This window comes from Callorhinus ursinus, unplaced genomic scaffold (assembly GCF_003265705.2).
Source record: "Callorhinus ursinus isolate GAN/ISIS: 27379988/994484 unplaced genomic scaffold, GSC_fseal_2.0 scaffold1, whole genome shotgun sequence".
NCBI classification, from domain to species: Eukaryota; Metazoa; Chordata; class Mammalia; order Carnivora; family Otariidae; genus Callorhinus; species Callorhinus ursinus.
In genome coordinates, this window is record NW_027397063.1 from 50,858,217 (window position 1) to 50,872,900 (window position 14,684).

General features: G+C 39.9%; 1 protein-coding gene across 7 annotated transcripts in view; it reads right to left on the bottom strand.

The window, feature by feature from the left end:
- Positions 1–14,684, bottom strand: part of CCDC191 (coiled-coil domain containing 191) — an 88,965-nt gene that overhangs the window by 46,669 nt on the left and 27,612 nt on the right. For all 7 annotated transcript variants that reach the window (XR_012378478.1, XM_073893543.1, XM_073893549.1 and 4 more), the window contains 2 exons: positions 8,827–9,017; positions 70–316 (listed from right to left, as the gene is read on the bottom strand). Coding sequence is in view for 6 of the 7 variants with exons in the window: in XM_073893543.1 (XP_073749644.1) it covers positions 70–316; positions 8,827–9,017 (438 nt within the window). In the remaining variant the exon portion in view is untranslated. The remainder of the gene's footprint in view (positions 1–69; positions 317–8,826; positions 9,018–14,684) is intronic.

A 14,684-nucleotide genomic window follows, 5' to 3' on the forward strand; every position in this document is an offset into this window, starting at 1 on the left:
TATACATGTGTGGAGCCCAAACGCTACTGTTCAATAAGCAGAAGCCCGAGCAAAGGAAAAACAATGTACCTCTCCATTTTTTATAGGCGGATGCACCACAGTTCCTGCCTCAAGTAGACTGATGCCTGATGACCCGTTTGTGCTCAGTTTCCCTAGTGATGCCGCCTCCAGCAGCTCATTCATTTTCTTCCTAGTTTCCTCTTTTGTTAGAGCCAGCTCCCTCTTCAGGATCTCCACACGGTGCCAACGCTGCCATTCTGTAAAGCGGTGTCGGAGAACTTGTTTCCGGTTATACTCAGTGGCCAGTTGTTGTTTTCTAAGCAACAAAGTATTTCCCATTAAAAAGAAGCCATTTACAGCTTGTTTGTTGGTAATATAAATGAAACACAGGTCTAAAGGAGTCCCAGAAATGTTCCATCTTCGATCCAGCATATCCTTCTATTTAAGCTAAATGGAATCGCTTTATCAAATTCCCTGGTGCAAAAGGTCTGCTTGTAGAGGGCGCTGGCACCTTAAGAGATTACCTCAGAAGAAAGAGTTCTATCATGTCACAGAGGCATATTACATTTTTTAAATTACCACAAAATAGTTTCTGAGAGCTTTTGGAGAGGAAGGAGCAAAAGAAATAGGCATATAAATCGCTACTTTTAAAAGGATGAATGCGTGAGGGAGATTTCAGCCATGCTTGCAAATCTAAGGAAGACAGAGGTTTTGGAGAAAGGCAATGGAACAAGATATAACAAGTGAACTGTCAGTAAGTATAAGACTTATAAAAAGTCAGTATGAAACCATGAGGGTGGATCTTATGAAAGAAGGCCTTGATCAGGGACAGGATCTCTAAAGAAAAGGATTCATTTATCAAACCCTTAAACTGAATGAATGAAGCACTGCCTTGTGAGGAGACCTGAACACTGGAAACGTGTAAAAGACATGTCAAAGACAAGGCACTTGCTCTCATGGAACTCATTCACACCCTTCCAGTCCAGTAGAGGGTCTGGTTCATTCTCTTTGTAAGGAAGAGCTCCTTTTGATTCCTGGAAACTTCATGATGTTAGGGGACATCACTGAGTGGAGCTGGGAACCACCTGCTACATTCCCTTCCCAAAGGGGATCTCCATTAGGAGACATTTTTGTGGAGGTCTCTGAGTTCTATCTATAAGTGGATGATTACTGTCCCTGAAGAAGGTGTAGAGCTTGGGACTTATTATATTGCATCAGGGGTCAGTTTTGAGGTTTAAAATCTATTGTATAGACACCTACTTGATTTTATTTTGTAAAGGCGACTCAAATAAGTTCTCTATAATACTATTTGCAGACCCATTTCTGTTAAACATCCCTTAATGGTTAACTCTCCTCATGGACTCTTTGGGGTTATATATATATATAAAAAAAAAATCATAAAGTTCTTAAGTCAATGAGTCAGGAGAACATTTCTAGAGTTCTTAAATGCTTAAGTGACTTAAATCTTTTTTGACTGGCACCTACAGTAAGAAAAATGTTACACTGTGACACAATATACAAGTTTAAGTGTGTGTGTATAAAACAAAAGTATATATAATTGAAACAGAAGTTTTAGCAAACAAGATCTATCCTTACTACCAGAGGTGCATTCTGGAATTTCTGTTCCATTCCATTTCTTTGAAAAATACAGCTCATCTGGAGCCTGATTTCAGGACCCATTAATGGGTTAAAACCCTTAGCTTGAAAAAGACTACTCTAAAGTCACAGAATTTAACCTATGTCAGAGGAGTTGGATGAAACAACCAATTAGTGGGAGTAGAGTCAACTGAAATAGTGAAATTTAGAATAAACACTAACAACAATTCTGCCAACAGTGTATTTCATTGTATTTAATTGCTTCCCTCTACTGTATTAATGATACTCAATTAATACTTGATTAACTGAAGTTTTTGTAATAAAAGTACAATATAAGTGGTAATATAAATATTTATACATGGAATTTAATTTGATGCAAATAAATTATCTAATATGGGACTGAATAACCTCAAAACACAAACTTTAGAGGAGATAAGGATAACAAATCAGGTAGCAACGCAGGTAAGAAAAAAGCTCCAAAAATATCAATGTTTAAATAGTGAAACAAATAAAAAGCCTATAGCACTTTTCTTAAGTAAGTGAAAATCATAAATTTCCACTGGACAGAAGATGTATACTGCTCTGTCTGATTAATGTGAAATTCAATTTACATCAATCTGCTCAGGAAGGGGGAGTGTGAAATTTACCTGATGTGTTAATTTCATGTTTTTAGAGCATAAACAGCCAAAAGCAGCACTAGGGTTTCGACTGTTATGGAAGAGATTATTTGGACGCTATAAAAAGGTAAAGAGAAAAATATTTCTGCAACTATAACAAAAAGACTAAACAGTAAGAAAAGAGGTAAAAGTTGCATGTTGACCATAGTGCCTAGGGCCCACTCTATAGTGGTTATGTAGGGGATTTCACAGTATTGGAGATATCTACATTTGTGCGTTGAGATGGAAGAGCAGAAATGCAGAAGCTAGGGATCCAGACACAGGCTGGTTTTACTCCTGCTCCTCTGCAGTTCACTTCGGCAAAGTGATAATATTCCAAATAAGCTAGTTTCCATACTTTTTAAAAGATGACACTAAAAACATAAATATTTCTGAAAGTGAAAAATCACTCAAACTTCTTAAAACCTCAATCTGATACATAATTAGGTATGCTAACCAAAAGAAATGGTTTCAGACACAGTTCCCAGATAATCATACAATGAAGGGCAGAGTTCCCTTATGGAAAACACCCTGTCCCAAGATGCTTCCAAGCTGAAATCTGGGAATTTCTGACAAGAGTATATAAATTGATCATCACAGTTATGTAACTGCACGCACAGAAAGGCTGTCCCTAAAGACCAAATATAATGGAAAAACTCCATTCTCCTTCCTCTGCAGGGAAAAACCTGGTTCTTCCCCACTGTGTTTGTCTCCTGTGTGTCTCCTTTACCCTTTCAGAGAACACCTCACTTCTGGCACTATGGTTACCAAATGTGTGGAGGTTCTTCCCCACACCAACAAGCAACTAACTCTTGGACATGCAGCATGGTATCCAAGAATTCAACTCAGTTCTGATACTATCTACCCCAAAGACAGTGTCAGATCCCACAGGTTAAGGGCTCAGTCCCATAACACTCCCCCCGCGCCCAGCTTCAGATGCTAGTCACAAACCCAGGTTATCTATCACCTGTGCTTCTGATCAACTGGCTATAGATTAGAGGTTCCAACCACTCCATCCTTGGGTTTGATAATTTGCTAGAGTAGCTCACAGAACTCAGGGAAACATTTATGTTTACCAGTTTATTAAAGAACATGATGAAGGAAACAGATGAAAAGCCAGATGAAGAGATGCATAAAGTGAGGTATGGGAGGATCCTGAGCACAAGAGCTTCTGTCCCCATGTACTTGGGGTGTCAATGTGGATGTGTTCGCCTGCCCGGAAGTTCCTTGAACCCTGTACTTTTGGGATTTTATGGAGGCTTCATCATGTAGCTATGATTGATGTTAACTCCATTTCAGCCTTTTTCCTTTTTCAAGAGAATGGGGGCAAGGCCAAAAATTCCAAGTTTCTGATCATGGCTTGGTCTTTCTGGTGACTAACCCTCATCCAAGAGCCACCCAGGAGCCAACCCAGAGCTATCTCATTAGAACAAAAAACACTCCTATCACTCAGGAAATTACAAGGGTTTCAGGAGTTCTGTGTCAGGAGCAGAGGTCAAAGATATTAGAACAAGAGATGTTCCTAGTACTCTTTTTTTTTTTTTAAAGATTTTATTTATTTATTTGAGAGAGAGAGAGAGCGTGCACGAGATCCAAGAGGGTCAGAGAGAGAAGCAGACTCCCTGCTGAGCAGGGAGCCCGATGTGGGACTCGATCCCGGGACTCCAGGATCATGACCTGAGCCGAAGGCAGTCGCTTAACCAACTGAGCCACCCAGGCGCCCTGTTCCTAGTACTCTTTATCATTTAGGAAATTATATGGGTTTTAGGAGCTCTGTTCCAGAAACCAGGGGCAGAGACCAATATGCATTTTCTACTATCTCACACCTAAGAATATAAAATATAAAGGTTTAAATAGAAACTTAAATATGAACTGTGCTGTTTAGAATCAACACCTCAAATGACGCTTAGTGATAAGTGCATGTTCTAGAACCTGTAAGTCAGAAGAATACTAACTAGACAGGGGACACTAGATAAGCGCCTGGAAGTTTCTAAGCCTCAGTTTCCTCCTAAAAATGGTATCACCCTAAAAAACAAAAAACAAAACCTACATTGCCTGTCCTACAGGATTTTTTTTTTTTAAAGATCTAATTTAAAACACACACACACCCACACACACACCCCTGAATATATAGAACAAATTCTCATGGAAGATAACACTATCTTAGGACAAGACCACCAGATATCTAAAAAGTGTCTGAAGTTTTTAAAAGGAAATGAGAAATGATAAATAAATAACCACATACTCGTGATCTGACTGAGTGCCGAAATCTGACGCAGAACGCGAAAACAGTAGCGGGGTGGACAGCTGCATTTGGGATGAACAGGAACAGGGATGGATAAGCTAATGCATTCAATAATGCACCAGGCAGCCCCCAGGGAAAGAGTGGAAGCTAATAACAATTCTGTCTGAAAGTGTTTTAAAGCAAGCCAGGCAGTGCAAGTGTGGGCCCCCTGCCTGTCTGATAGACCTATGAGGAGCTTTACCAGCTTCGGATGCCATGCAGTTTCTGGCATCTCGCCTGGATACCCAGGTGAGCATGGAGGGAAGGGCACTGAACATGATTCACAGAGGGGCTCCATAAGTGATTGCCCAAAACAATGCTAAAACAAGGAGTGGGGATATGGGGATATCTGATAGTCTATTTTCAACTCAGCTTCCCCACCTCTAGGCTAGCATGTGGGCTCACCCCAGCCTGCTCTCCCACAAGCTGCCTATGTGCTGGTTTACCAGTTTTTCCCCCCAAATTAAAAAACGCCCTCTTCTATTTAGCCACATTTCTGTATCTCTCAGAAGATGGGGCCCGTGAATTCCTATTTTTAAAAAGCTCCTCGGGGGATTATAATGCACGATAGCCAAGTCTATGTCATTCCTAAGTATTTTTCTTATGGTGCCTTCTGTTGTAATTATTTTTAGTATTTGGGTACCATTTTTTCACTTCACTTAGACTGAAAACTCCTAGAAGGTAAGTGTTTAACACTTTTTTCCAAGTCCCCCTCCCTGGACTTAGGAGAGAGTCTAGTACCCAGTAAACGTCAGTAAAGCTGGTTGGCTGAAAGAATAAATTCCATCAAACAGAATGAAAGAATAAGTGAACAAATGAATGTCATGGTTTGAGGGATGTCAAAGGACCAGTTTGTCCACTGGCTGGCCACAGGACCCTCAAATCCTCAAATCCCCATCACTGACATTTTGCGCACTGTTTCCAGACAACACCGGTGAAAATACAAGTTTCCTGAGAGGGATAACATCAACTGAGGATCACAGTAAAAAAGCACGAGGGGCTTGAGGGACAAAGGGAAAAGATAAAAGCATATTCCAGGAAAGGCCTAGAGCTCTGGTGCAAGAGAGGGCAGGACTGCAGGCAATGTGGAGGTTAATAAGGGAAGGACAGAGATGCTTCTCAGGGAAGAACTGAGAAATTGGGGGCTCAGGAAGGGCTGGGGCAGGATGCTGAAAACAAACCCCACTTCTTCCTAATTTTATCCAGGGCTGGCCATAAATTTGAGAGAGGAAGGGAGAGAGGAGCAATGGAAGAACTAAAGGCAGCTTTGAAAGTGAACATGCTAACAAGCAAATTAAAAATACAGTTCAAATTCCAATACCATCACATCAAAGGGCCTAACTTGGTGTGTACACCAGGGTTTTGCTGTATTACCTAAGCAAGTGAACTCTCAGGGTCTGGGAATATTTGTTAATGTTGAGATTGTATTACGATATTGTATTGAAATTTTATAATACATTTCCATAACTACGTTTAAAAGAAAAGAGATAGATAAAAATAGGAGGGTGAGAGAGAGAGAGAGAGAGAAAGAAAGAAAGGAAGAAAAGAAAATAAAAAAAATTAAAGAAAAGAAAAGAAAGAAAGAAAGGAAGAAGGGAAGGAAGGAAGGAAGAAAGAAGCCAGGAAAGCTGGCCCTTGCACAGGGGACAGGCCAGTGAGGGGAAAACCCCAGGTGTCAAAAACAAACGTGGATGCAGGAGCTGGAGGGTGAGGACACAGCTGACATCCGAGTAATGGGCACAGCAAATGACTTCCATGTCCAGGTAGATAGGCCACAGAACGACCTGTGTTTTGCCAATCTGGTGAGAGTTTAGTTTCTACAGTGAGTAACCCATTATATTCCTTGAGCTCATTATTAGAAAAAAATGCTTGAAGACACTATCAAGTTAAATTACAAGAGAGGAAGCAAATGAACTCATTCACTCACTTATACTCAACAAATGTATATTTGGTGTCCCCTGAGGTACTAAGAGAAACTCTGATAAACAGAAAAGAGGCTCTCCAGACACTCTCAATCCCACTGACATTTCTTGGTTTCTGCCCACAGTATCTACCTCTGAGCTTTTCCCCCCACCTGTAATATCCCGACCTTCTTGGAACAAAATCACCCAACTTAATTTCTAGAACAAAGAAAAACATGTAGAGAGCCAGGGATTTGCAGGAAAGCAGCACAAAGGAGGTTTGTATTTAATAGCTCCTTTCTTCTCATATGTTTCTGGCATGACTTGTTATTTATTAATTGCTACTTTATTTTTCATCTGCAACCACCTAAAGTAAATTGCCATATAACTGAAAAATATGGCTGTCTTAGGGAACCACCACCTAGATGCAATTTAACATTTACACAGAAGCAGGGTGGTATAGGAAAAAGTCTCTGACTCAGAATCAAAAAGACCAGACTCTCGTCGTGGATTAGCTACTCTTACCTCACTTCGTTTACTCTCTCCAGACCTTACTTCTAACATCTGTAAAATGACAGGCAGGATTAGACGATCCTTGAGGTGACTCCCTACTCTAAGATTTTTTTGCTCTAAAGTTTTGTAGTAAAAAAATTATTATGTGTTTTCTAACTCTGGCACTTTAAAAAAAAATGTAGTACCCTTTCTGAACATTTAAAAATAGACACCTGAAAATAATTCACAGATATGAGACAAAAAGTTCTAAGATCTTTAAAAAAATTGGCACATCATGCTATTATGAAATCCCCATTTAGTGATTTTTATATTTAAACAGTTTAATTGGAATGAAATCTCAAGTTCTTCAGATTTTTCTTCTACAAGTTTCTTCTGGCATGTAAATTTCACAGGCCACTTTTAACTTTACCACTCAATTTCCACTCCCTTCATGCCCTCACTCATGTTGCTTCCCCTTTATAGCACCTCCAGTTTCCCTCCTTTATCCAGCAAATCCTGCTAGCCAATCCTTTTTCAGTAGGCTATCATCCCAATTTCTTATATCAATTACTGGATCCTGAGAACTTAGAAACAAATTATGGGAAAGAGTTTTCTATGCTGCCTTTTTCCCCCCAACTGAAGATTCCCCCTGGCATACTGTAAAGAAAGGGAAATTGACTAGGTCATTCTTCTGCTTAAAATCTGTCAAGAATTCACCTTTATTTAACAAAGAATCCCTAAACTCCTTGTCTTGGCATTCAAGGCCTTTCACAGGTTGATGAACTTGAGAACCACATACTTGATGATCTTCCAACCAACCTGGATGGCTACACTACATGCCATTACCTCATCTCCTCATCCCTACCTAGGAGCGTTCTACTTATGGTACGGAGTCCAGCTCATGACCCACCTTCCTGATAAAGCCCTTCCTGGCACGCTGTAGGAGCCTCCTCAATCCCTTCGAGACTTCGTTCTGCTAAATTCTCAGCAACAGAGAGGATGCACTGTGCAGTTTATGATGCTGCTCAACACCTGTCCTATTTCTAGATCTTGTCTTCCCCACAGAACTGTGAGGCCAGGCATTAGGCTCCTGTGTATCCACCCCAGGGCCTGATGCTGTCACAGGGTTGCACAACTATAGGGGGAACCATTTCCCTCTACGTAACAATGATTTCAGACACCATTCATTCGACTTTCACCCTGAATGACTAACAGAGTAGCCGGTGAGAGAAGTGATTACACACAAGAACATAAACTGTCCCCGCCCCCAAATAAACAAATGGTTCCTTTTAAAGCCATGATTTTGGTTCAAGGGTGCAAAGCTGAACTTGGAAATGAAAAGAAGAAAATGTATTTAATTTTGAGATGATAGGACAAAGCAAGTTTTATTTGAAGACAAATTCTATGTCATTCACAAGCCTAAGAGGGAGCTGATATAAAGGTATCAAAAATCTCTAAACAAGGTGTGGAACAAAAGATGGAGTGGGAGAAATCACCTTGGCAGGTCTGCCCTCCTAGATGAATGTTCCCTGTGTCCCTAATTAACATTCTGTGTGCAGACAGGGATTTCTATCAATGAGAATTACTGGTGTATAAACCCAACTCTGTCTTCTGAATTGTAAGATGGTCCAAGGTGGCAATGCTAGGACACCAGAAGAGAAAAAGCATAATACTTGCTTCCATCAAAAAGGAAAGCATGGACATTAGCATATTTTAATTAAAATTTTTTTTGCTTACATTTTTCAGTTAAAATTTTCTAGTTTGGGATGTGATACAGAAAAACAGGGATTACCACATTTTATAATGGATGACGTACTTTTTAGAGTTTATTTCAGAATTCTTCAGGAGGAAAAATGTCCTAAACACACCAGGGTTTTCATGATACAAATAACAGTACCTGTTTTCTTCCCTAAGGTCACTCTGCATGGCTTGAGTCTCCCGCGCCAACTTCTGGGATCTTGTGTAGTCTCTCCAGGCCCGCAGGACCTTCAGTTGGAACTTCCAGTTGGACAGGGTCCCAGCTTTTCCCAGCTTAATCCTATGATCAAGGATCAGCTTGTGCCAGGCAGAGAAATACCGTTTTTGACACTGCAATGGAAACATGTGGAAAATCACCACGGATGAGCACTAGTTTCTCTAATATCTGATACTGAGAGCTGTCACCTCAGATTTCCCCCTCACACTTTTTCTAACAAAGCTAGGAACTGTTGTCTTGATGGAAGGGGAGCAAAATATAATTGCTTTCTGCTAATAATGACGACAAATATTCAAGTCATGCAGCTGAGGTACTCCCGGGCTCATGACTTAAACTTCAATACTTAGTTCTCATTGTAAGGCATCGGTCCGATGGGGAGCCCGAGGAACAGTCACATCGAAGACCCGAGTTCAGGAACTCGTTTGAAAAGCTTGAAACACCTGCTTCCAGTAGGCTTGCCAGCTTGTCTTGGAGTTTAAATACTACCTGAGTAATTCATTCCTATTACTAACGCTGCTGATGTCCTGCACAAAGGAACATGGAAGATCCCACGAGGATAGAATGGGGGACTCCGGTCCCTGGAAACAAGACAGCTAAAACAATAGCTTCAGCTGTGCCACCACTGACCATGACAGAGCTTTGATGAGTGCCTAGAGAGACCAGATGCTCAGGATGCTTGGGATCTTCCACTACATGCATCTGACAAGTAAGACAGGTTCTACTGAGCCTAAGGATGTCCCTAGAGGAGAACTTTACTCATGGTCCTAGTAAATCTCTGAGATCTAGCCCTTGCCTACATCTCCTACCTTCATGGTAAACTTAATGTTCCCACTACATCACATAACTTTCGCTCTTGGCCTTACATCAACCACACTGTTTAACGCTTTCCTATGTTCATACTAATTTCTTGGTCCTCCTTTTCTGCCCTTTCTTTGACTGACTACTTCAGGACTCATTTCTCTCTGGAAGTTCTCCTGTTACCAACTGCTCTCCCCAAATATAAGTGTTCTTCCACTATGTTCCCAGAGCAACCTCTGCTTTCCATCAAAACACTCATTACACTGCATTATAACCACCTGTTTACTGGTTTCCACTAGACTGTGAACCTCCAGAAAGAAGGGACTGGGTCCCATGAATGGAAATGGCAAATCTGAGAGTTGTACCAAGTGTTGATAGCAATAAAATAGAAAGTAACCTCATAGAAAGTGACTCTGTGGGAGACAGAGGGGGTGCCTGATGACCAGCTTCAAGCACTTGCTAGCCCTACCAGGGTCAGCTGCTATTTACGGCTTCTTTCTGTGTAACAACACTTATCTTTCACTATTTCAACATTTAGTAAGCAGCCACCACTGGGTTTAAATTGGGGAACTCTGAAGAAAATTAAGAGAGCAAATAAATTAAAAGACTAATAACCTAAGGGAGCATATGTTAGAGTTCTTAGAAATAGCCCATTTGGCTAGGAATGTTTTCTTACACAAGAATTCAGTTCTATTACCATTTAGACAAATTACAGAATCTTCTTTATTATTATTTTTTAGGAGAAACCATGGCAAACTTTAAAAAGCTCTCATTCCCTTTCCATTATGTCAAATGAGGGTGTACTGTCTAGACCTTCACCTTAGATCCCACGGAAGTGAGGGAAGAAGAAAAGAGAGGGAGGGAGGGAGGAAGGGACATTTGCTGAATACAGGATATGCCTGCAGTCATAAAAAGGCAAAGACACATAGTGGCCAGGATGAATTTTTGCCTTATTATTTGCCTGTCTAACCCACAAAATAAAGCATGAAAAAAATATATTGTTAACTTGTGTGCCATAGTCAAAAGAAAATATCCTCTGTCTACCAGATTCATTTAAGAGACTCCTCTTGATGTACAGCTATCTCTAATTTTAACTCCTGGAATATTTCTAATGATGAAATAGTATAAACATAATCCACCTGGACAATAATAACACTATTAATAACACTATTAATCCATGCTTCTTGGATTTCTACATTCCTTGTCTATTAAGTTCAAGGCATTACTGTAAGCACAATATTACATGCACTATTTTATTAATTTGTAGACCATCATTGCAAAATAGAGAGACTGCAGATATTATTATGATTTACCGTACCAAGCTGAACTTCAAGTAGAGATGTTACTTGGGTAACAAGTCATTAACAAGGGTTAATGACTAAATTCACAGAGTGAAAAGTTAGTGGTACACCTAAGGCTAAAACTGAAACATTCTGGATCCTGATGACCTAATCTATTAGGCAAAAAGTCTCCTAAAAACGAAGGGCAAAATCTCTACTGCTTTTATACCGAAAGAGAAAGAAGTCAGTACATAACTAACTATGGTACAAGAGCACCACTAGAACATAACTGAATTTAAGAAGGGAAAATTTGAGCTCCTAAATGCTATAGTCAACATATTTCTTTAAAATAGTTAAGTTTAGACTTCGAAAGCAAAATGATCAGTTTTAAAGGTCTATAATTCAGTTTCACTACATAGAAGTTAGTAATAGCAAAGCGACAGACTCATAGCAACTGCTTTCTTGAAATCAACTTACCGGTTTTTCCTGCCTATTCAAAAGAGCAATCTCATTAAAATTTAAATGAAAAAATACAAGTGTGAACCAAGAATAGCCACTTATTCTTGATTCAGAGCAAATGTTATTCAGGCAAACAGGAGTCCCATAAATGTGCTTGGAGGAAAATATTTGGGAAAGGAAAATATTCTCAGTCCTGTCTTCTCTGGAAGATGCTAGCACTCTGCTTTTATTTAGAAGGGATGAGAAGTGGCATACTTCCATAGTCATGATCTATTTATTCTTTCTATTACCTCTCCCCCCAGCTGAGTCCCTGCTGTTCCCAGGCCTGCTTCTCCTCTTCAGTACTACGCTCGGGAGTGACAACCCTGCTCTATCCTTTTGCTTTCAGAAACAAGAACTATTATTTAAAAGCACAATCGGGTTGGAAGAGGAATACAATTTAATTCATTCTATTTAATAAGTTCTATTTCAGAATTTAATGTTTTAACTAGCTGGATGACTAGGCTGACCTCCCTCCCTTTCTTACCTAGTTCCTTTATTTCTGCACCATGTTTTATTTCTGAAGGATTTTCAAATATAGTCATGGATTTTAACTTCCACATCCCTTTAACATAGTGGTGGTAGTGAAAATTAAGGCTTCCTACAGGTAAGTAAAATACTGAAAATCACGATGGGAAGAACTATTCCTAAATACATTATCTCTAATAATTTATAAAGTCAAATACTACAAAGTGAAATTTGAAAGTTTTTAAGGGAAATGCTCTTCTCGTCTCAAAATCTTCTGTAAGACATCACTTGATAACGTTAAGGATTCCACTCAAGAGAAGAAATGACAGCTCGCCCTGCTAAATTTATTACCTGCACTGGAGTTGCCCTCGTTTTGTTGGCAAGAAAAGCTCTTCCCTGAAGTGTAATCACACTGCTGTCACGGAGAATGATTGACGTTAGGTGGAACAGCAATTTGCTATCTAATCTTCATTGTAATTCTAACCCTGTCACTAGAGATGCTTGTTCTGATTAATGAAGTCGGTAACTCATCAAAATTCCTCAGCTATTTCCCTTTTGTCAGAAAGCTCAGTGATAATTGCATCAAAATTCTCAGTCATGGAAAAATAAACAATGCATTGTAAAGAGGACAAAAATGTCAACAAGTTTACAATTTATTTCTGCTTAACAGAACTAACTGTGGTGCAACCAGTGGTCGAGGGGAGTTGGCCAAGGCTCGCCTCCATGTTAGCAAGAAAGCTACACGCCCCCTAGGACCCCAGGTGACTCTCGTTGCTGCTCCCTGGCCAAAACGAATAGGCACTCTATAGCTACCCAAGGAAGTAACTTTTTTCCTTTTGGGGACCACTCCAGCTAGGCAAAAGCCCCATGGAAACTTTGCAGTCCCTGGGGGTTGGGGAGAGGAGGATCCTATCAGGGCAAAATGAATGCCCCTGGGAAGCAGTATCCTGTGTCCCACCCTACTCCTGATTTTCATACTTATGCCCCAAAGAAAAGAGAGGAAGTCATTGTGCCCCCTACCCCAGAGCATAAACACTCCTATAATTAATTACATTAGGGAAAATAGATTCAGTTCCCTGCACACAGTGCTAAGACCTGGACAATGCCTGGTTCCATGGAAAAGCCCAGAGGCCTAAGCTTTGACAACCACTGCTGTGTGAAATGCTAACCCTGGTTACAGACAAAAAGCTACTTTTGTTATACCCTGGAAGATGCAATGCTCTTTTAACTTCTGTATTTAAGTTTTTTCTCCTTCCTTTTTTAAACTTAAAACAAAAACAAAAAACATTTCTTATTACAGAAATTTAGCAAACATACCCAAAAGTAGAACAGAAGAATAAACCCCTCATTCAGCTTTAAAAATTACCAACATTTTGCTGATCTTATTTTCTCTCTCCTTCATCCATTTTTTTTCTGGAATATTTACAAATAAATCCCATACATCAGACATTTTATCACTTCACTCATAAATGTGTGAGTATGTATGGCCAACATTAGGACATTTTGTAAATTCTTCTTAATTCTGCTAAGAAGTTTAATCAATAACATTGCTTTTATTAATCTAATTCTGTTTCACTTCAGAAACAATACAATTTCAGAAAGCAATTGCTTAGTCTTACCATATAGTAAATTCTTAACAAGCAAAACTCTGGGATCTTTTAAAGAATGATCACAATACAGCCTATAACCTGACTATTCATTAGGACAGTCCTCCTTCCCCAACGTAGCTTAGACCAGTTTTCAGGGCCTCGTGTCTTTAGGGAGGGCAGACCCGCTGCTTCCCATGAACTCTCTCCTTTCCTCTTTCTTCCTCTTCTAGACTTCCTTCCCCCCTCCACCAATCCCCACTCCCTGCCCATTCTCCACCGCCCCCCCCACCAGCCACACACACTAGAACTAAGCCAAGAGTAGAGCTCACCTCAGAATATATTAGACAAATGTTAGGTGCACCTCCAGAGTAGTCTGACAGTAAGACAATGATGTGATGTCATTTGTTTCTATGTTTCTATGTCATTTGGTTCTCAAGATCCTTAAAAATAGTCACCTGAAATGTCTAGTATTTCGGGGAAAAGATATTCTACGCTGTAAAATTTTATGGAATGGGCTCCATTTATGCCAAAGGCTCTTTTCTTATTTCTTTAAAAGCAGAATTTAATCAGTACTTTTTTCAAAAGACAAAAAATTACTTATACATGAATTGGAACCTCTGGCTCAAAAACGGCTTCATGGCATTCTGAAAAGCAAAACACCAACACGATATTTTGGTAAGATGGCCCTCACTGTCCCTTCTGGGAGAATGGGAAACGTGAGCAACTCACAAGGTGAGGGTAAGGAAGAAAAGAACAGCAGAATAAACAACCTCCTTACTAATGCCGATAAAATTTTAATTGGAAATTTCCCAGAGTTAGCTGTATGAAGTAATATATAATAATGTTTCAAACCCCTCCTAAAATACATACCACACTTGCTCTTTGGCAATAAGCTTAGAGGGGAGAGTTACATGAATCCCAACATCCTTCACATGTGTGCCCGGCATTTCTTTCTCTGAAGTTTTATTTGCCAAGAGGTTTTTCCTTCATTTCCTTCCTCAAACATAGAGAGGATGGTTGCTATGTTTCCACTCAGAAATGGCTTTACTTCAGTGGCATGTAGGCAGTCCCGACAGAACAAAGATCTTTGGGGATGAATCGTGCTATATAAATGAGGTACTTAACTACAGGGGAACTCCATGTTCCC